Source organism: Gymnodraco acuticeps, unplaced genomic scaffold, assembly GCF_902827175.1.
Source record: "Gymnodraco acuticeps unplaced genomic scaffold, fGymAcu1.1, whole genome shotgun sequence".
In the NCBI taxonomy this organism is placed as follows: Eukaryota; Metazoa; Chordata; class Actinopteri; order Perciformes; family Bathydraconidae; genus Gymnodraco; species Gymnodraco acuticeps.
This window is the reverse complement of record NW_022990735.1, coordinates 63,084-86,982: the sequence shown is the minus strand read 5'-3', so window position 1 is coordinate 86,982 and position 23,899 is coordinate 63,084. Positions and strand designations below refer to the sequence as shown.

The 23,899-nt window shown below is 40.1% G+C and overlaps 1 protein-coding gene across 1 annotated transcript; it reads right to left on the bottom strand.

The window, feature by feature from the left end:
* Positions 1-1,298: 1,298 nt before the first annotated feature.
* On the bottom strand, positions 1,299-23,760 carry sae1 (SUMO1 activating enzyme subunit 1). The gene is made up of 9 exons (XM_034231870.1): positions 23,543-23,760; positions 22,027-22,138; positions 21,383-21,556; positions 14,558-14,703; positions 13,652-13,745; positions 13,154-13,259; positions 8,293-8,437; positions 6,905-6,974; positions 1,299-1,538 (listed from the first exon to the last, which is right to left on the bottom strand). The coding sequence occupies exons 1-9, from the start codon at positions 23,641-23,643 to the stop codon at positions 1,446-1,448; spliced, it is 1,041 nt and encodes a 346-aa protein (XP_034087761.1). The 5' UTR covers positions 23,644-23,760; the 3' UTR covers positions 1,299-1,445.
* Between the last annotated feature and the right edge of the window lie 139 nt (positions 23,761-23,899).

Below are 23,899 nucleotides of genomic sequence, written 5' to 3'. Positions count from 1 at the left end.
TCGAGGCGTAGTCATGGGGTCTGCAGTTCGGTGGACTAAGGATTGCACCACTGCTTTTTGCAGATGATGTGGTTCTAATGGCTTCATCGGTCTGCGACCTTCAGCACTCACTGGATCGGTTCGCAACCGAGTGTGAAGCGGCTGGGATGAGGATCAGCACCTCCAAATCTGAGGCCATGGTTCACTTCTCAGCAGGAAACCGATGGACTGTCCACTCCAAGTAGGGAATGAGTCCTTACCCCAAGTGAAGGAGTTCAAGTATCTCGGGGTCTTGTTCTCGAGTGAGGGAACAGTGGAGCGTGAGATGGGCCGGAGAATCGGAGCAACGGGAGCGGTACTGCTGTCGCTTTACCGCACATTGATTGATTGATTGAAGTAACATAAGTAACACATGTTCTACGCCACTACATACTTACATTTAAATGTGTGCTGCGTCGGTTCAGCCATTCTCCGCAAGGGTTTTTGAAATTGGTCCGTGCGCAAAGCATTGTGGGGATTTTAAGGACGCGAAGTCTACCCATGTGCAGCCTCGAAATTTCCCCCAAACCAAGGACGCAGCCTCGGTGGAATTCCAAGTATGCTGGAGATTGGAACAGTCCTTCGGCGGCACTCGATGACGTAGCATCCTTGAAATATTGGCTTGGAAGCCAGTATCCTCGAGATTGAGAAACGGCCCATGTTTCGAGGATAGGAGTTGAGGATAGGAGTCGAGGAGGGGAAATTAGAGTATTGAGAAACCTCTAAAATGGCCCAACTTTTGAGAGAGCGAAACGTCACAGATTACCCGTCATGCCTGGCTGTCAGAGCAGAAGAACCCATATGTGCAGTCACAGAGCATGCACCCCTTAAGCATCGACTTCAAATCCCCCTTCCAGATTTACATTTTTAATATTTACATTGTTTCATGGCTGCATCTTTACATGAAATAGAAAAAAAAAAATGTTTTGATCAGATTTCCTTTAATCCATCATGAGATGTCTGGCAATAACACGGTAGTTCTTTCTCGCCTGCAAATTATGTACCAATTCCAATTAAACTAGTGTTGTGAGAGCTTCATGACTTTCTCAAATTCAGATCTTTTGAGTAATTAGTTTAACATGATTGTCTTTCAGGTATGGTTTTCAGCGAAAATAGCAACATTATTGATGATGCCGACCTTTAAATCAACACAGCAGCACATGAATAATACTTTTGAATAAATTCTAAGACTACATAGGGCATAAATACATCAACTTCTGATACACAGCCATAAAACATGAGTTATTGTTTCACTAATCCACAGAGCTGAGGAAGAAGCATTTAATCAACAAGGTTTTATTAGCAAATGTAAAAAACATCACTTTGTACTTGAAACAAAATGCCAAAAAATGAAACAACTTTATGACGAGTGGAGGAAAAACCGACATCATTTATCAAAGGGAACAAAGTAGGGGAATCAAATCTGCTTAGTTTGGTCCAAAGTAGTCCACCATGCCGTTCCCTTTACGACCATCAAAGAAGAAGAAGTTCCTGTGAGGAGCGTCTCTTTGGGAGAGGGCCTGAAGAGAAAGAGAAAAAACATTAAGCAAGTACACTTTTTTAAACATTAAGGTTAAATGGTATTTTCTTTCAGAAGTGTGTAATCTCCAAAGCTTGTTTGGGTCCAGTCAGATGTCTGAGAGGACTGCTCTATAATTCTGAACGCTCGTTCATGTATTTAGCTTGTAGAAAAACTGCTTTAACTATCGACTTTATTTTGTATAAAGGGTTTGTTTTGTATTTGAATAACAGCATGCTGTTCATCCAGACTGACAGTGTAGAGAGACAAAGATCTTCTGAGCAACAGTTCAATAAGAATAGAATACATCAGCAGTCATTGGTGAGAGAAGCTGTTAGCTTAGCATCAACATGTGTGCAGATTTAAATAAGAGCAGCTTCCTGTTTCAAGTTCTATCAGTACTCTCCCCTGTTATGGAACCGTGTGGGGATATGGACTGAATCATTTAAATCTTCTTCTTCATGTATGAATAATATTTTTTCAATTTTCTGTTATGATTATTGAATGAGAGATGTCCACCCAGCAGGGCATTCCAAACTTCATAACAGTAGTGTTTACAACCAGATAATCAGTCAAAACATGACAACTCAGAAACAGCCATCCTCATGCTTGTTTTCCAGTTCTGTTAAGTAATGTATGTTTGTTATTCTCAACTAAATGTTTATTGTTATTTAAAGAGCCTGTGACACGAGTTTCCCCCATCATCCAAACCCATCAATTTGAGTAAATATTGTCCCCTTGAAAACCGTTACTGAACTGATTTTGGATATTTGTACTTTGATAACCATTAATCTGCCCTTCAATGTTGACCATTTTCTGGATCTTCTCAGGGATTCTTCAAGTCCCGCCAAATGATGTGTGATGTCATTGCGGGCACAGCGCTCCAGCTGCACCGTTCAGGATCCCAGCATCTGCATGTAAACGCACGATGGCGCACATAGCAGCAAGCTCAGACAGTTTAATTTTGAATGTGTCTGAGAGCTCATATGAGGCTGAAGGATCGCTTTATGTTGTATGTTAGAAGTTTAGGAATTAGGTGCGTCAATATGGGCGATAATACGGTCATGTAGCCAGTGGTGGACTGGGACTAAAAATCATCCCGGGACTCTCGACCGGCCCACTTCGGTACCGCTAGTAAATTGTCAACGGGGGGAGTGGGGGATGTCAGGGGCGGCGGGTGCTGTAGATAGTAAATGTAAATATGTAAATATTTGTGTCACTGCATCCTGGTAAAATACAAATATAATGCAATGTCTGTGTCTTTGACATTAGCGCTGCTAGCCACCTGTGCCCTGCACTACGAAGCCAGTTCAACAGACCCTGGATATGTTTGAGTAGCAAACAAACTAACAACAACAAACTAACAAACGAGATCTCGCTAAGCGGTCCTACGACGCTGGTTATCAACTCGGTAAATCAAGCCAGGGTTTCTCTCACCAGCTGAGAGCGCGTTCACGTCTAAGACACGAGTGGATCTGACTTTAATTACATTTGACTCGAGTGTTTCGTCAACATAATGTGTTGCTTAAAATAATACTTCTGCATACAGTATGTGACACTGTAAGTGTTGCACGGCCAGATACGGCTGGAGAAGCTGACTCAGATAAGGAAATATATGATATATTATGATATTATATGATCGATGTTCTGATTGATGATGTAATATGAATGATAAGTGCGACACGTCGGCGTCTTCTCTGCATACGACAGTTTAAACTGTATTTCCTTTATCCTGTAATATGATTTGAGAGATTTAAACTCCGCACACTGAGTTGATCTCTTTTCTATAGACGCCGGAGGCGTAAAAAAAGTTATTTAGCCTTCCCAAACCTGAGCCTCACGCGCCGCCTATGGGGGATGTGCTAGTGATTTATCCGACCGGCCCACTTCGGTACCGGCCCATCGGGATTCGTCCCGATGGCCAGTCCGCCACTGCACCCAGCCCACGTAAACTGTCAACGGGGGGAGCCTCGCTGCGGGGAAACGGTGGACCTAGTGTCCCGATCGGAGTGGGAATAATAATAATAATAATTCGTGCATTTTATCCATTAATTTCCCCAACATTGTGGTGAAAAAACCACACGTTTAATCCATGTTGGTGTACTACTACTACAAAAAGCATCGGTTTGTTTTCTCATCAGGAAATGCAGACCGGCTCAAACAAACGATTTGTAATCATCATTCTCACGATCATTTAATGTATCATATGTTCGCCGAATTGACATGAAAGCACTAATAAATGTAGTTTCATCCACTTGAGTTTACAACTACAAAAATAATCGATTTGTTTTTATATCACATCCGACGGGAGGAAATTCAGTAGCTCTCACTACCGATTTGTAATCCTAATGTAATCATCATCTTCACCACGATCATTTATGTTTATGTTCGCCGAATTGACATGAAAACACTGACAAATATGAATATACTGTAGTCAACTTCATTAAAACGTTATTAACGTGCCTAAACTCAGTAATTCACCATTTCTACGCATGACAACACACTTGGTCCGTGTTTGGCTCTCTCGCCGCACAGTGAAGCGTTCCCGCATTGACGTCACTTCCCCCAAAACTTAAAAATGAGTCGAAGGAATTTCCCCGCGATGTTCGAAATGATTGATATTTAACGGAACGGTATCGCTTTTTCTTTTTTAAACTGACGGTTCGAGATTACTAGTAGCCCACTATTTCATTGCACAACAGTTGTTGGGATGCTGTCACAGGCTCTTTAACTGGTTTCCTTATCTGAGCTTACCATCTCTGCACATGCCACCCCTTTTGATGGTACGGTCCAATTGATGGGCCTATAAAGGGTGGCATGTTAGGCTCATTGAGGGGAGGGATAGTGTTGGAGACAGTCATATGGGGATATTGATTTTGTCAACCATGTACCAAGGATGAATACATTCCCACACCGGGTTGTAGACACCCCGTCAGTCACTCAAAGTTCAGTGAGGTGAGTGAGATCTCTCAGATTCAGCCCGCCAGCGTCAGTCAGACAGTTTCAGAGTTTCATCATCTACATCGTCCTGGAGACGTGCCAATATAATGCAGCCAGTCTCCCTCTCTAACAAACTCACTAATACCTCATTCACACCAACGCAACTCCGGTTCAAGCTCCGTGCTAGAGCTTTTCAGGTTCAGAACCGGTTCTTCGGTTTAACTCCGGCTCTTTTCACACTGCCCAGAGTCCGACTGGTGCTGCGTCATCGTTTGCGTCATGACGTAACCATTTGCGTGCCTGCTTCATAAAGCCAAACCGCGCGGAAACCCCTCACAGCTCACACCGACAACAACAACAACGGCCGATTGTGCTCCAGCTTCCTCTGTACCTCTTCGGAAGACCAGATTCCCAGTAGGTAGCTGGTCTCTTCAGTGGACCACTGCTGCTTGTTACGTTTCTCCATCGTTGTGTACAAACTGGATAAAACGCAGCCTTTTTGTTGTTGTTCAGGAGTTGATCTGCCCCTGCCCCCGCCTCGACGTAAGCATGACGTATGCGGTGCTTTTGTTCTAGCCGGACAATTTTTTGGTGCTTGAAACGAACCGGATTCCGGAGCTAAGAGGCTGCTCCGCTGCGGTGTGAACAGGAAAACCCGGTGCTTTTCAAGCTCCAGCTCCGAACCGGCCCTGAAACACCGTTGGTGTGAATGAGGTATATCTCACTCGCACGTACTTTTTTATGATTCTAGTTTTTTTTTTGCTGAAATAAAATTTAAAAAAAGTCACTGAAACACAAGCACGTTTCAGTGTGCAAACAGGAGAGGATTTATATGGTCCTCAAAACTATCTATTCAAAAATGCACGGTAAGACCACGTTGAATGGGATGATTGATGTGTCTGTGACTGGATTATCATAAAACTTTAAACATTGATGCGGGATGATGTAAACACTTTATTGATTACCCTGACAGGATCATCTCAACACTGGGCTGTCTGAGTCTATTCTAGTAGACTCCTGATGTATTGCATTAAACTGAGAAATATATCCAGCATTACCCTCAAACCTCCCTTCCAGGTTTACATTTAGAACATTGCATGATCTAAGCCCACCATGTTTTCAAATCAAATGAAAAGAGTTTGATTCCGTGGTAACCCACCAGGACATGTCTGACAATAAAAAGGTCAAGTTCTTGTACTGATGCCAATGACCCCAGGGTCAGTGGGGTAAAACCCTAACCCTACAGGATGCATACATAATTATATTATGAGTAGCGTTTGTGTTTTTATTTTCTAGTGTCTATTCAGTCATATTTACCATTCAGTGGTGTTTGCACTTTTAGCTTCCATAGTGATCTTATCTTTGCCACCTCTCTAATAACCCTTACCACCTGCATTCTGTTGTAATATCAAGGGTTTACCGAGTGGTTCAGCTGGAGGACACATTTCCCTTTAGAGAACTGTCTGGTCACACTTTAAAAAAGATTGTTTTTTTCTATCTGATAAGCAGCTAAACTTTAGTCATTTAAATCTTCCAATTATTTGAAGACATATGTTGGGCTTTTGCGTTTTAATTTTCAGCACTGTACGTCGTGAAATTAATTGAATTTGTATTTGGTGTAAGACACACACACTGAGCTCAGTTCAAGTGTAGAAACCATCATAGATGCATTTTATATTAAATACAATTCTGGTTGTGTTATTTCACATCATCGCTCAGAAAACACACACACACACACTCAATGTTAATATTCTAATTCTAATATTAGTTTTTGGATTTAGCACTATACAAAATGAACAAAGTTACTCTAACCTATATTTAGCAAAACACATATACATGCACACAGACTCACTGAGCTCAGTTCAAGTGTAGAAGCCATCATTAAATGTATTCTTAATTAAATACACTTTAGGTGCAAAGATTTCACATCATTGCTCAGAATAAGTACACACACACACGCGTGGATATCTTAAGGTGAATAAGAGTCTATGACATTCAGTTTGTGAGATGGAGGTATGATGCTCCTATACGCAGTGCTGAAAGAAGTACTCAGATCCTTTACTTGAGATTATATGACCCTGTTTTTACACATGTAAGAGCATTTTAGTGTTGCAGTAAGTACATTTGGACAACATTTAGATACTGTGTAGATTAGTAGTACCGTACTGCATTATATCATATCAGCATATCATCTGTTATTATCAGACAAAGTAACTGAGTGTTAAAATAAATGTAGTGGAGTAAAAAGTACGATATTCACCTCTGAAATGAAGTGGAGTAGAAATATAATGTAGCATTAAATGGAAATACTTAAGTAAAGTACAGATACATCCAAAAAGTACTCAAGTGAATGTACTCAGTTACTTTGCACCACTGCCTAAATGCTTGTATGCCTTAATGAAAGCATCCTGATGTTTACATGCTTACCTTGACAACTTCCTGTCCCAGAACCCCCCCCACCACAGCGCACACTGGAGACATCTCAGAGAAGCAGTAGCTGAGGACAGACATGAACAGTGAGTCAGAACAAAGTGTCAAGTTGATGAAACGGAGAAACTTAAATCAGATCAAAAGGATTTTCTCCGTCTGGAGCGCTGTTTGTGTTCCAGCTGATGTGTTTGTTGTAAACTGTGTCACTGTGGAAGCTGTTCCGTCTCTCCGGTATTCCAATACCAGAACACAATCTCATACAAAACTGGAATATTCATTAGTGAAAGTGGGATTATGGCCAGGACACCAAAATGAGATCAACATATTTACAATCATCACAGTTTATTGTGTATGTGTCACCTTGGTGATCAACAGATGTGAAGCAGTCAATTGAAGCAATGGCTTTGGTTGGAACCACCAAAGCCACAGAGTATCGCAGACGGATGGAGGCAGAGCAGCAACATGGGCTGCTGGGAACAATTACTGTGTCTGTGTTTGTTTAAAAGGAGTCTAGTGATTTTGAAGACAACGTAGATAACAGCTTCAGCACCTCGTAGGAAAGGGCTGTCCGACGGAAAGGTAAAGAGGTGGAAATATCCTAAATATAGACAGATTTGTCCATAGCAATACATTATTTACCTCTGTTTTGGTGCTCCTGTACTTTATTCCAAACTGGATAAATGTTGCTGTATGTATTTATTTATTAAGTTTAGCTGGATAAATAAACCAGACCCCGTCCCACAGGTGTTGCTGCCACTCAACCCTGGACACACCTCTGGTATTGGGTCACAGCGAAACAATTTTCCATAAAGAATATATATCTTTTAAGAACAAAGTCAGACAATAAATACTAGGTTCAAATGACTTCAATATGAAATGTTAATGAGAATGTACAAAACTCCTGTCAAACCTCATCGTATGATACTTTGTGTACTTGGAATATATCCAAAGGACTTCAAACAGACTTCAGAACGGACCAAACGTTTGGACTACTGCAGGAGGGCTGTCGCTCTATGTTGGAAACATGTGGATGCTCCGTCTCTGAAGACTTGGTTAAAAGGGATCTTGTTGGTCTAACACTTACACACATCGCTAAAGGCAAGCGGGAGGACTTTGTTCAGCTGTAGGAACCGAATATGAACATTCTGAGGCAAGGGAATGTGGACTGTGTCTGGAAGGGAATTGTGAAATTCTTCTTTTTTATTTATTTGATATGTATGCTATTTATTACCAGTGCAAGTTAAGGGTGTGTTTTTGTAAGTTTGAAGTACAAGTTTGTTTTTTATTAAAATGTTATGTTATATTAGTGTGTAGTATAAGTGAAGGCCATTAAACAAAAAATCTAACTTTTAAAATAAAAGTGTGGAAGTGAGGAGGAGGAGTACCTGATGAAGTCATCGTTCAGCAGGTCACTGCTCACGGCCAGCGCCTCCAGCACGTCCTCTCTGATCTGTCTCAGCAGCTGGCTGTCCTCTGGGTAGGACAGTGGGTCGGGGTCACGACCTTTGTCTGTCTGGAACTTCAGCAGAACTGTGGAGACCGAGAGAAGGAACAGAAACAGACGGTTAGAGGCTGGAAAACGAGTTAAAACATCATCCTATGTTCCGTATAATCTATTGCACTTTTGCCATTTATAATTTCATCACGCTTTCAAGAGACTGCCACTGTGAATTATCAGCTTATGGAAAGACAACGTCTTATCTCTGACACAGGATAAGATCTGTGTGTGGTTGCCCCATCAACCGCTTCATCTGATTAGGCCTACGTTTCCCCACATCAAATTAAGAGCGTGCACACAGACTGCAAACACACACTCACACCTAGAGACATGCAGCCAGGCAATATTAGGTTGAGAAAGAAACATGTCTTTCGTGTCTAGAGTCTGTTGCAGGATTGAAGAAAAATCTGAAACAAGCACTTTATTTGATGATGAGAAATATTTTTAAACTGTGCACAAACACATCAACACGCCGCCCACATGTTTCCTGTTCGTCCAGTACATTAAAACCACATCAGGAACTTGAGTCCTCCCACGACCATTTCCACACACACACACACACACACACACACACACACACACACACACACACACACACACACACACACACACACACACACACACACACACACACACACACACACACACACACACACACACACACACACACACACACACACACACACACACACACACACACACACACACACACACACACACACACACACACACACACACACACACACACACACCACACACACACACACACACACACACACACACACACACACACACACACACACACACACAGTATAATAATGCGCCCTTGGATGGAACAACGATGGTATCTCTAAACCTACATGATGTATGATGCATAGAACGTTCCTCAGATTAAAGTCAAGGGGAAATATTCCAAAAGGCCTTTTACGTTAACATCTGCTAATGCAGTCCATGATCTTATGTCCTCTAAACATTTGAAAAAATAGATATTCAGGGAGAGATAGTTCTGATGAGTTCTATTAAAATGTGTTAAATCTCTTTCTCCTGACCGACTTATTTTACACACCGTGATAAACAAGAAAACCGTGTTACTGCTTTTTCCAAATATTAATGTAGCTGTTGGAGCTGTAGATTTAATGATGTCATTAGTAATTAAACGTTTATTTTCTAGATGTTTCCAGAGTGGAAACCATTGTTCCGTATTATTGGAATTCTACAAAAGGAACCGAGGAAACGATATTCTGCCTGGACATTGAACTCTTTTCCTGCGTAAGATTTGCTTCCCTCAGCAGCAGTTATATTTAGAGTTTCATTTCTTGCTTTATCTGCTACAGTAGGATTCATCTTTTCTTTCCCTTGCTGTCAACATGTCTAATCAGGGTGTACATTTATGACAAAATAACAACGATCAGTGATCTGATGATACACGCCCACACGTTTCACATCACCTGACAGTTCCTCGTCAGACAGGAAGCAGTTGTAACAGAGGAAGAGCCACTTCCTCATTGGTCGGCCAAAACAAAAACCGCTGCTTCTAATTATAGAAACAGTGAGGGAATAATAACAGCGCCTTGTGTTTCACATCCACTGAATAAAACAACAACAACAACAGGCCAGCTTCCACTCAGAGGTCAGGCTGATCACAGGGCGCACTGAAGGTCACAGTTTAACATCATAATGTAGTAAGAGTATCAACAATAAAAGTCTTCATTGGCCAGTAAAGGTTCCCTGTCAGTTTCTAATTATTATTATTGTAAGAGTTTCTGGATTCATTTTACGTCTGCAGTGATCGGTGTCTCTAAAAATGTCTGTTTTCAGATTATTGACGATGCATTTGCCAGCTGATTTACTTAAGTACAAGTAGATCCAATATCTGAGTAAATGTGCGTAATTATATTCCAACACTGTTTAGAATAGAAGTGTACTGCAAATAATGGGTGACAGATGAGTCAGTAATGTGACCGTCTGGTAAAGATGAGAGTTCAATCTCATTCAGGTTCAGAGACTCTTCCATCATGAAACTCATTTCCAAAACTGTGGGATCAGTGAACTCCATGAAACAGAAATAGATACAAAACAAATATGTTCTCCATTCAGTGTATTGTAAAAAATGATCTGATTAAAAAAAAGAAGGTATAAGAGCCTCCAAACATGTTGAATATGCCAGCATTCAAAATGTCTGTCATCAGTAACACCTGTATCGCTTCAGTCCCAAGTTCCCATCGGCGAAAACACGTGGGTTTGCTATCCTGGCTCCAAGATGGTGGAATGAGCTCCCCATTGACATCAGGACAGCAGATAGCTTGCACATCTTCCGGCGCAGACTGAAAACTCATCTCTTTCGACTCCACTTTGAGCGATAGAACTATTAACGAAGCACTTATATACTAATAAAGGACTGGATTACCTAAAGCCAGTTGAGTAGCACTTGAAATGTTTGGCTCTATGAAACCTGATGTACTTATATGATTCTGTTTTCTTCAAGGTTGTGTCTTCCTGGTCGAATGTACTTATTGTAAGTCGCTTTGGATAAAAGCGTCAGCTAAATGCAATGTAATGTAATGTAATGTCTTTGATACAGCTTTGTGAAAGACTAACAGGTGCTGTTTCACTTAGTACATTAGAGTATGCATTTGTCTGGAGGCTGATGTGTTTTTTTAATCTAGCTGAAGTTTGGATACACTAAAAGACACATTATTCCAATGTATATTAGGGCTGGGATTATCTAAATAATTGTTAGTCATTATTTTTAAACGATTAGTTGATTTAATGAAACTTCAGTGAATCTGAGGATTCCACAGAAGCACCACTTTATATCTGATATTTATATCCACTTTTCCATGGAAATAAATAAATCAGCATAAAAAAAAGACAAATCAACAAATGGAAAAAGTTTTTACAAGAAACAACTTGAAATGCACAGACAGGTGAGACTGTGTCATGTTATCCGTTAATGAATGGATCTTTTAAAGGAGAGTTTTCAATCTAAGTCACGTTAGTTAACATACTCTTACTCATTTCATATCAATCTTTTCTACTGTTGATATGTATGAATTTGCTGATTCATTTCATTTTGATATTTCTAACTCATGTTAACCACATGCTGCTGTGACAAATAAAAATCAATAAAAGTAAAGTATATACATCTAATCTAATTAGAGAGTAATATTTGTAATAATATGAAACGTTTAAATATGATACACACTAGTAGAACTTAACTTTCTTTTATAACTTGTGCCAAAGTTGCAGGGAAATGCTTTGATAAATCACTGTGTGTGTCAGGGTACTTCCTGCTGTGGAGGTATGTGTCAGGCTGCTCTCTACGCTCAGTGCACATGACTGGCCATGGACAGCCTGTGATGGAAACTAGTGTGTGTGGAGTGTGAGGATGGAGCAGGGCCAGGTGACGGGAGGGACAAAAACAACTCTTTAAAAGGTCATCAGACACGTTAATAACCTGAAAAACAGGAAGGTACGTTCAAGATTGACTTATAGGCTCAAAAGGTTCCTAAACACGTCACAGACTGTTCTTCATGTGCAGCTCAGCGTACCAATATATATATCTCTTTTACCAAACTGGTTATTGAATTGGTTATGAAACAGCGTTCATCTTCTCTCTGGAATGAGATGTATTCATGAAATGATCAGCTGAATCAGAACATGTGACTTTGCATGTGCGTGGGGTTTCAGTCTTGTCGCAGGATTCCTACACATTTTCAGTTTCACATTTCCAATCTCTTTTAGACCTTTCAGAATATGTGTTGTATTTGATCAATTCTCTGTATGGAAATTCTGTTGGTGTCCTGCCTCCTACACAGGAAGGTCGGAAGACTTACAAATAGATATTATCACTTTCCATAAAAACAGAGAGTAAAGTTCCTTATAATATCTTCACAAAGTGTTTTTTTATTAGTTATTGTATAGCATAATATGTTAGACAATTAAAGATAGTGACTACATTTGAAAAATATCACCAATAAATAATTTAGCAATTTTCAAATGTCAATCTCTTTTTTTAAACCTAGAAAAATTGATATTTTGGGGTTAAATGACTTATTTGATCCACTATCTAATAGTTAGACTGATGACAGTTTCATCTTATTAGGTTGTTGTCTGGATGCGGCAGTGGCTCAGTCTGTAGGGACTTGGCCTTAGAACCAAAGGGTCGCCGGTTCAAGTCCTGATCGGACCCAAAAAAGATAGAGTGAGCTGGTAGAGGTGCCAGTTCTGCCCCTTGAGCAAGGCACCTAACCTGGATCTGCCAGCCTCTCTGCATGTGGTTGTGTGTGTGTGTGTATCAGAGGTCGCGTTAACCGAATATTTTCCGTCTATGGCGGATCTTTTTTAACAATGACGGAAAAATCTGAAAGCCGTCCGTCATTTTGATGGATTAGAACAAACTCAGAACAGCGCCACAGTTTCCCCGCAGCGAGGCTCCGGTGTTATGCCGTGTTATGCATTAACAAATTATACAGTTTCCAAACCTAACTTTGCCGAACAGAACTGAGAGTATTTGCTTTACGCTGTGCGCGATCCCGCGAGGTGCAATGGGCATGCATAACACGGCGCTAACAGTCCCCCGTTGACAGTTCACGAGCGTGCTCTCCCCCCCCCCCCCGATGTTACGATCCTGCCCGTCAAAATGACGGGCAGCGAAAAAGTCTAGCGCAACCTCTGGTGTGCATGTATATCAAACAGAGTAATAACGATTTCTACTAGCACTCTTTGTGAGATGCTGCTCTAAGCACCTTGAAGCAGGAAGTAGTCCACTGGGGTCTTCTTCATCCCGGCTTTGGCCTTCTCCGTGGTCCAGTCCACCTCCAGAGCCTCCTTCAGGGTGCAGTAAGAGGCCGTCTGGTGCGGAGAGGTTTTTAAAAAGTCAGGTAAACAGGAGGAGAACCATCATCTTAATAACAAAAATAAGGTCTGCCGGTCATTTGATGAGGGGAAACTATTTAGTTGTGTAGATTACTATGTGTGCGAGCCCTTTACAAGAAACAACAGAAAGCAATACAAAAGTAGCATTTATTTATAGAAATGTGAAAAGACGACACCTTTTTCCATTGTGTGTAACTTTACATTAAGTTCCACTCCTCCTATCTTCACATTTCTTAGCCCAACCCCATTGAAAAGATGTCATTTCATTTATCACTCTTGTTGTTCCATTAAACCCAATAGATGGAACTCATCTTTATGCATGGCTCATTTTTTAATCTTTTGGTTTAAAGACTAAAACATATTTTTACCTTTTTCACCATGGTGGTCTCGTTAGGGTCCACTTTTGCTTTCTTTGCCTCTGGACCATCGCTAGAACTCGGTTTAACCAGTTTTGGTTTCTCCCTAAAGTAACAGAGTGAAGAGGAAAATATCTTACATATCAGGAAACTGAACAGTCAGTTTTATATTCCATATCAAGCTCATTGAAAGGTTCCTCTGTACATGGCATACAAGCAACCTGTTGGTTCATTTTGACTGCAGCGAGAAGAAGACATGTCATGAAGCTGGTATGTGACAATCATTTAAATTCCCAAATGAAATCCATGCCACCATATAAGATAAACATGTATTAAAACATTTCCCAAACATTCCACTTTCACCAAACTTAAACCCTATTTTAACTCAACTAATATATTGCTTTTCCATGTAATCATATGTGTAACTAAAAACGAATCAAAAGCAACGTTAAACTATGTCATGTCATCAATCATTAGAATGGATCTCCCAATGGAATCAGAGCAGAGAGTAAAACACTGCACTACTAATGCAGCAGTGTTGGGCTGAATAATGAAAACATATTCAATATGGCATACTTGATAGCATTTAATATACTGCATTTTCAATATATAAAATCCTTTCCTAGACATCAAGGCTCAGTACCAGTAAAGACACACAATTTAAAAAATGTTTTTGGTAATCAAATAGACAAATAAAATAATAACACCTACATATGGGCCTATTTGTGAGCTAATATGATGCTGGTAAAAAAGTGTTGTCAGCTGGAAGTAGGCACTGGCCTCCTCCGTTTATTATGTCCTGCAGAATTACTATAACAAAATCACCCAGCGCTACTGCAGTGCTCTCGAGCAAGGCACTAATACCGGGCAGCTCCAGATGAGGAAACCGTTTACACCCACTTCGAATGTCACACTTACTCGACATAGTTGTGTTCCTTTCCCAGGTTGCAGAACATGTAACCATAGTAACCGTAGACGTCCCCACAGAAGACCTTGATGTTGTGCTTGGAACAGAGCTGGTCCACTCTCACCATCAAGTCTCTGGAGCAGCCTGTCAGACACACCTGAGGGAGAAGACACCGTCAGAGTTCTGCTGATCAGACATGGACTACCAGTACTACCAGACATCCATCCAACATTAAAAAAGTGTTTGTGACGTGACAGTGACCTTTGACCACCAAATTCTGCTAACTTTTTCCTGAAAGTTTCTGACAAATTTAAAGAAATTCCCTCCAAGCATTCCTGAGATATTCCCCTTACGAGAATGGGAAAAAACGTAATTGTAATCTGATAAGTACTGTTTATATACATTGGTTTTGAGCTTTACCTTTCAGCACCTTTACTCTCTTAAAACTGCACTGTAACTTTTATCCATGTATTTTTTCTTTTAATGTTTCTTTTATTATCTTTTCTTTTTAATGACTGATTTTAAATGCCTTTTTCTTAATCTCTTTCGTTTTTTGTAAAGCACTTTGAATTGCCTTGTGTTGAAAGGGGCTATATAAATAAACTTGCTTTTTTTTTTGGAAAACTTTATTTTATATTATTTGGGCAGTACATGATATACACAAGTTACATTAATAATACACATAAAACACAATGAATAAATATATAAATAACATAAAGAGAGCACGTTTATATTCCAATGAGACTCAGCTCGGTCACAGACTCAAAACGCCCCATGGCTGAGTCTGGGATTTGTCCAGGGTTTTTCTTCTCCTTAGTTCAGTAAGTATTTGTTTCACGATGGTGCCACTGTTTATGACCGTCTGATTTAGTACCATTTTGCACCTTGTCTTCCAGATTTTCATACATGTGATACAAATTACCAGCTGAAAAAGGTCCCTGTGTTTATTGTCCATCCCCTCATCCAGAATACAATACATGATTGAGACATATTCTACATTGAAGTCTAACCCGATGTCGCGTAGGAGCGACCAAACCTCCTGGGCTCTGTAGCAGTCCAGGAGGAGGTGCTGTAAAGTCTCGTCCTCCTCACAGTTAATCATGGGGCATGTTCTAGTTTTCACCACAGCTCTGACCGCAAGTCTGTTGACTGATATCAGCCACCTCACGTCTCTCATGCTCTCCGATAACTGTTTACTTTTTACTAATTTTAAGACTTCATTACCTTCGTCAGGTGTTAGGTTTTTGTATGCTATAACACCTCCATATTTGAAATCGTTTATCATTTTAAAAATTACTCTATTCCAATCAATCCCTAAATGCTGAACTTCAGTTGTGAAGTCACCATAAAGTAACTTGTAATATGGTCCATTTCTAGCTCTGCCTCTTCTTTTCTTCCATCCCATTCCTCCATCCTCAACCCAAGGTGCTTTCCTATCGATTGCAGCCGAGATGTTTTTTACAAAGGTAATGTTTAGTTGAATGCCCAGGTCTATGGCTCCCAGGCCTCCATATTCCCTACTCTTAAATAACACATTACGTTTAGCAACCTCCCTTGTTGTACCCCACACCAAATTGAAACACTGTTTGTTTAATTGCATAATTATTTGGGCTGGTGGGGGGAAGATGTTTGCTAGAAAAAGGATCTTGCTGAGTATGAATGATTTTATTATGTTTATTCTTGATTTATAATTTGTATTTTTATTCTCCCAGTGTTTAACTTGTTCTTTGACTTCACTTAGTTTGTTCTCCCAATTGAGTTCAGCACGCCACGCCACGCCACGCCACGCCACGCCACGCCACGCCACGCCACGCCACGCCACGCCACGCCACGCCTTGCCTTGATGGTAATGTGCTCATTTCCATCCTCATTAACATAACACTGAGACTGCTAGCAATAACGCAAAATATCAAAACAAATGATATTTCTGCTACACTGTCTTGATTTTGAGCAGACCAGACCAGGGTCCAGGGTTCCCAAGGAGTATTCAGAGTAAGACCTCACCATCTGGAGTATTTAGAAAGGCTGAGAACAATTCTCAGTCTGTCACTAAGTCAGGTCAAATAAAACGTCCTAATTTTATCTTTCATACAAACTGCAAAAATCCTTATTTGTATATCCTGCGTGATGCACATCAGTGGGGGTTTCAATTCAATGATCCAATATGATCGACAGAGTGAAAACATGCTAAAGTTACTCCTTTATGTTCAAGTTCCCACGGCACGGTCTACCCAAGCGCACCTCCTTCCAGTGCTTAACACGAGACACTGTATGTGACACGTTATAGTGAGCTACAGGTCTATTTGTATACTTTAAACCGTTTAAAACAAAATTGAGGAGCCCAGTAATTCGTTGTCAAATAATAAAGTAGTTGCTTTTTGTGAGTTGATATAATTGTGTAAACGATGATGTTAATTTGTCATACAGTTTAGGGTTGCAAATATTGATCGTAGGCCCAACGAGGGGAATGAAATCCAAATGGTATCAGGGCATACTTTGTGATACATTGTAGTGGTGTCCAAAGAATCAATATAAAATCATATCATGATGAAGCTTGTGATTTACACCCCGAACCCTAACCCTCCAGCTCTGTCCTCTTTACAAAGGATGTATGAACATTATTAAGACACAGAGCGAGCATGTGATAAGAGCATCAGAAAAACAAGTCCCTCCCTTTTTTTTCTTCTTTTAAATGGCATTAAAGGCTAAGAGAACCTTTTGTTGATGAGTCTTACTATGAGCCATGCAGTCCCATGGAGACACTGATATACAGTATCAAATAAGATCTAACAATAAGGTTATTTCAAATGAAATATTGAAATGCTTATATATCCACAAATATTAACTTTTTAAGGAGGATCGGTTAGAAAAATAACTAGTTTAAAGGTCTGTAGAGCGGGTTAAATAGGCCATATTACGCTTTGGGTATTTTCCCTTTCCTGTAGTGTGTTATAAAGGTTTGTGTGCATGTAAATGGTCTGCAATGGCTCAAATCCCTGTGAGTCTCTCTCCCACAAGCTCCTTCTTGCAAGAAGAAACAAAAATGAACCACAGCAGAAAGAAATTATAATTCAACTTTAAAAAGTATCAGGAGCAGGTCAGCCATACCCAGAGAGACAGTATGTGTTTAAGTGTTGTTTGTCACTGCTCAGTAATTAGGCCTCCCATATGAACACTCTTGTACCGCTCCACTTTATTCTCCTTCCATCTTCCTCTGAGCCGCTCACAGACACATCCCTGGAAGTAGATTAAAGTGATGCCTGGTCTACAGCAGAGAGAGAGAGAGAGAGAGAGAGAGAGAGAGAGAGAGAGAGGAGAGAGAGAGAGAGAGAGGAGAGAGAGAGAGAGAGAGAGAGAGAGAGAGAGAGAGAGAGAGAGAGAGATAGAGAGAGAGAGATAGAGACGAGATGGCGAGATGATAGCGAGAGAGACCCCCCTCTGTTTCCCGTTTCTTATTTTATCCCAAGCTTTTTTAATTGTCCTTCTTTCTATTCTCCAAGCCTCTCATCCTCCCTCCCTGTGTCCTACTAACATCCCTCTCATCCCGCGCTCCCTTCACTGTCCTCCGCCTCCCCCCTCCTGCTGACCCTCCCCTGACTCCCCCAGAGGGAGCAGACTGCTGATAATTCAGACAGAAAGGGAGGACGAAAGATGTCTGTCATTCCTCTGATGGTGTTCAAATACATTCAGTAGCGACACAACTTGAGATGTGTGTATAGCTGCCTGTGGAAATCTATGCAAATGACAACCCTTCATTTCTCAGTCTAAAGTTTAGACTGAGAAATTAACAATAAATGACAATAAACTTTAACAAACAGTAAGATTATATTTGAGTTGTTAAACCAGCTGGTTTAACAACTCAAATATAATCTTACTGTTTGTTAAAGCTTATCTTCATTTGGTTTAGTCATGTTTTACCATGGATATAACATGTAGGAATTAAAGTCCTACTACAGGGAATGTAACCCATCATCCTGGATTCACACAGCATCAGATATGTAACATAAATCCTTTTGCCCTTTTCTTATTTCATCTGCGTCAGGCAAATCAATCACAGAATCCAAGTATGTCCTGCAGCCAGAGTTTGAGATATTTTGTATTCTCGTCAGCCATTTCTATCCTTGCGTTATAAATCCTCGCCCAATGTAAGGTGGTGTTAAAGAAAAAATGAATATATTTCAAAATGGGGAGTGTTCTCCACAGCCCAGATACGATAAGGACTCACTTTACACTGATTTGACTTTCCCTAGCGCAGAAGCCTTGTTATCATGACACTACTTTAGAAGCAAACCAGGCGCGGCTGGCGTTACTGCAGTTTACAAGCATGTTAGAGAACTACACTGACCTTCAGCTAACTTGAAGTAAACGGTTATTTTGTGTTTTTTACTGTAATTATTATTGAGTGTTTTTGTATTTTAATGTGTTATTTTATGCCTCGGGATTGTGGGAAACAGTATTTAGATCTTTCTGTGTGTACAAAGATATTTTGAGATTGTCAATGAAGTTGACTTGACTTAAAAATGTAAATCTTCCATGTACAGTTAGTCTGCTTAGAGCGACTGATAATGCAGCTCCTATAGAAGTCTCCAGGTGTTTTGCTCCTGGAGCCTGACAGAAGAACAGGGAGAGCTTCATGTATGATGTGGGCTACAGGAGACATCTAGTGGCAGAGGAGAGGGATACAAATCTGGGTGCTAATATACAATATCCCAAGAGGAGGTCAATCTTCAGCAAACATACTTTAAGATGTTTTTAAAAGCAACAGTATTACAAATTATTTGGCTTTTTAAAAGCTAATGTACCTGCAGGATCATTACTGCTCTGAATTTGTATCCTAAATGGTTGATTGCACTTATTGTTTTTTTGTATGAAAGCTAAATGAAAGTGAAATCTGTCTGATTTCAAGAAAATCCAGAAAGGCGTTTATTTTGAAAGGAGATCTTTACGGGTAGCAATCCTGTGCACATGTGAACTTTCATGTTGAATAAAGTTTTTCGCAAACATGCATGCAGTGAGTAAGTATTAAGAATTGTCAGTGCAGTGTTTCCCCTAGGATGGAGTCATAGCAGCGGTGCTAAGGCACGTGGGCCCAGCATAATGTGAGTGCGAAGTGCGCCCCGCCAATTTGTTTCTATGTGTCTGCCAGCACAAGAAAGGCTCTTGGGGCCTAGTACCAGGGCCGGTTCTAGACAATTTGCTGCCCTGTCAGAACTTTCTCCAATTAAACAAAGATAAAACTGAGGTAATGGTCTTTGGAGCCAAGGCAGAACGTATAAAAGTTAGCGCTGAGCTTCAGTGTGCAATGTTCAAAACAACAGATAAAGCCAGAAATCTAGGTGTAGTCATGGACTCTGACCTGAGTTTCAACAGTCACATTAAAACTGTTACTAAATCAGCCTACTATCACCTAAAGAATATATCTAGGATTAAAAGACTAATGTCACAGCAGGATTTGGAAAAACGTGTCCATGCTTTTATCTTCAGTAGACTCGACTACTGCAATGGTGTCTTCACAGGTCTCACTAAAAAATCTATTAGGAAACTGCAGCTGATTCAGAACGCTGCTGCTCGAGTCCTCACTGACACTAAGAAAGTGGATCACATCACTCCAGTTCTGAAGTCTTTACACTGGCTTCCTGTGTGTCAAAGAATAGATTTATAAATACTGCTGCTGGTTTATAAAGCTTTGAATGGTTTAGGCCCAAAATACATTTCTGACCTCCTGCTAAATGATGAACCATCCAGATCTCTCAGGTCTTCAGGGACTGGTCAGCTTTCTGTCCCCAGAGTCAGAACTAAACACGGTAAAGCAGCGTTCAGTTATTTTGCTCCAAATATCTGGAACAAACTCCCTGAAACCTGCAGGTCCGCTGCAACTCTGACTACTTTTAAATCCAGGCTGAAGACTTTTCTTTTTGTCGCTGCTTTTAATTGAACTATTCATATCTTAGACTGCACTGTAACTTTTATTCATGTACTTTTTCTTTTAATGTTTAATTGACTGCACTGTAACTTTTATCCATGTATTTTTTCTTTTAATGTTTATTTTATTAGCTTTTCTTTTTAATGACTGATTTTAAACGCCATTTTCTGAATGTCTTTCATTTTTTGTAAAGCACTTTGAATTGCCTTGTGTTGAAAAGTGCTATATAAATAAACTTGCCTTGCCTTGCCCTAGGCGAGATTTTATATATAAAGAATAAATGAAAAATCTCTACAAAAGACAAATACACTACAAAAACAGAAACGTATTGACATAGGTAATATACGTCAAAATGGCATCAAATGTATTCATTATTGTATTTGTATTTTTTTTTTACATTTTAAAGTAAAATGCTTCAATCTGGTGCACTTTGAGCACACCATTACTAGAGACCTGATCTAGGGGGTACAACTCTAAAACACCCATATGAAAAAGATCGGTTTACATTTTAATAATCAAATAAGTATGAACATAACCAATAACCTACCATAGCCAATAACAAATACATGTAGCTTATTTTAGTTTTGTTGTTCATTCATATCTTATTTGACCTAGTTAACATTTATTTATTTATGCATATTTATTTGTATATAGGGGAAACACTGCAGTGTTTTAATTCTTCGTTCATCATCGTGGCATGCAAAAAAAGTGTTCTTCAAGAATTCAAGCTTACACAAGGTGAGCAATTGATATACAAATGGTCATTGTGGCGTGTAATGTATATTCTAAAGTCAAATCATACAGCTTAGCCCTGTAATGTCCGATTCATTTGCTGACACTTTAACATTTCCATAAAGCGCGTTTAAGATAACCAGTCAATATTTGAATGACTTAAAGTGTAGTTTCCACTCACCGCATCGAACTGCAGGAAGAAGTCATCTGGTTTGTCTTGAATCCTGTCTTGGTCTGCGTGGACCTGTACCATTGGGTTGAGGTTCTGCCCCCGCTCCAGAGAGGCCTGGGCCCGGTTCTGACCCTGAGCCGTCACCGGGACTAGGAACTGAGCTCGACATGACTCCTCTGACACCTGGTGGACGCACGCGCGCGGGCGGGCACACACACACACGGACACACACACACACACGTTCTTTTACAAAATACAGTCTTAAATAGTGATCAAGTACTAGGCTGTTATCGATTCAAACTGTGAAACGCAGCCAGAACGAAGCCGTTATTGAAATATCATCACTGTAAAAATTATTTAAAATAGCCGTTTTGCTTTCTTACTAAAAGTTCAAATCATTACTTTGCCCCATCTAGTGGACATACAGTACTACAAAGACTGAAGGGGCCACATAAGGCCCATTTACTATTCCAATATTTCTATGAGTTATAGATATACTTTATAACACAGGTTTTGAACTGATACCTGAATATAAACATGTTTACATTTGGTCTGAAGGCCATGCCCCCTTAGGCTCTGTTTAGTGAGCTGTACTGAGCACAGGGCAAACACCTGAGCATGATTTTATGAGTTTACTTTATGAGCATCTGTACCTGTTCATGGTCCAGCAAAGTGAGTCCTTTAACTCCAGCCAGGATTAAATTCTTGGCCACTTCGGCCCCCAGACCACCTAATCCTGCCAGGAGCACACGGGACCCACGCAGTCTGTAAGAAGCAAACAAACTGAATATCGTGCTGATCAAATCAGATGTGATGTTGTGCACTGCTGTATGGGTTGTGCTGTGTGTTATGAATCAATTCTTTCAACTCTTTTTGAAGTGCAGGTCTCATTTAAGAAAAATAAACTGTGCAATAGAGTTGCTCATATAAATGTGGAGAGACAAGTTCAGATCCATAAGAGGTCAATCAAAGAAAACTACAGTTACAAGCACTTATACCATTGAACCATCTCTGACTGGAATCAGATGACTGTATTGGAGCCTCTTTACAACGCGCTATCAGTACTTTTACCGAAAACTAGCCTTTCAAATGCAGGACTTTTTCTTGAATTGGGGTATTTATACAGTGCAGAGGTGGAAGTGTACTTAAGTAGAGATAGAAGTACCAGAGTATAAGAATACTGTGATACAATAAAAGTCCTGCATTCAAAATGTTACTCCAGTCAAATTAAAAAAGTATTAGCATCAAAATATACTCAAAGTACCAAAAGTAAAAGTAGTCGTTGTACAGATTGGTCCATTTCAGAATAATATATATGATATGTTTTATAATGATTGATCATGAAAGTGTTCTCAAAGCTGGTAAAGGTGCAGCTAGTTTGAATGGCTTTGTATACTGCAGGGTAGCTGGTGGATTTACTCCAGGTGGAACTAAAGTCTGATTTAACACTTGATTAGATTTCATCATTAATCCACATCTGTGAAGTAACTAAAGTATTAAATACATGTAGTGATTAAAAGTACATCATTTACCTCTGAATTGTAGTGTGGTAGAAGTACCAAGTAGCAACAAATGGAAATACTCAAGTAAAGTACAAGTACCTCCAAAAGTACAGTACTTGAGTAATTTTACTTAGTTACTTCCAGCATTGATACAGTGTTGCATTGGTACTTTTATCTTGATGTAACATTTTCAATGCAGGACTTTTACTTAAAGTAGGGTCAAAACAGTGCAGTTAAAAAAGTATAAATTGCAAGATGTTCTTTTAACACGAAATAGCCTAGGTAGGAAATCACAAGCAAAGAACAGTGGAAGATACTTTTTTTCCTCGGTTCCCAGGATATACTTTCACATTATAATCTCACATTTAAATGGAAGACTTCTTTTTGTAGTGAAGTATTTATACAGTGTGATATTAGTAGCTTACGTCTGACGTCAATAAGTAACATTTTACAGATCTGATGGTGTCACCACTGATAGACAATGCAAAGATCCCGACCTATAGATATTCTAAAAGAGTACTCCAAACAGTGGCTACTCCAATGAGGAAAAATCCCAATGGGCCCCACTTTTTTGTAAGGTCAACGCTTTGGACAAAGGAGCAAAAGTGTATCAACTGAAACCTTCGGCTGCAGAGATTAGCCTGACATGCTAACGGAGCTAACTGACCTCTTCTGGGCATCCAGCCCCCACAGGCGGATCTGCCGGTCGTACTGCGCCGCCTCCTCCTCGCTGATGACCGGGTCCTCCTTCTCGATCATATCGATCATATTTGGTCACTGAGTATACGGGGGTTACGGGTTACGGCGTAAATGAGCTTTGCTCAATGCAGTTAGGAATAAGGATGTTTAAATGTCGCGACAGTCCCGCTGAATGGGCGCTGGATGATGACGTCAGTAAAACAAAACAAAAGATGTGTTTTCTCGAATTTTATTTCATGGATTTTCAGTTTATCGAGGTCCTCGATTTGTTTGTGTCATACGTTCCCCCGAATTTTATATCAGACATTAGTGTTTTTTTTAAATG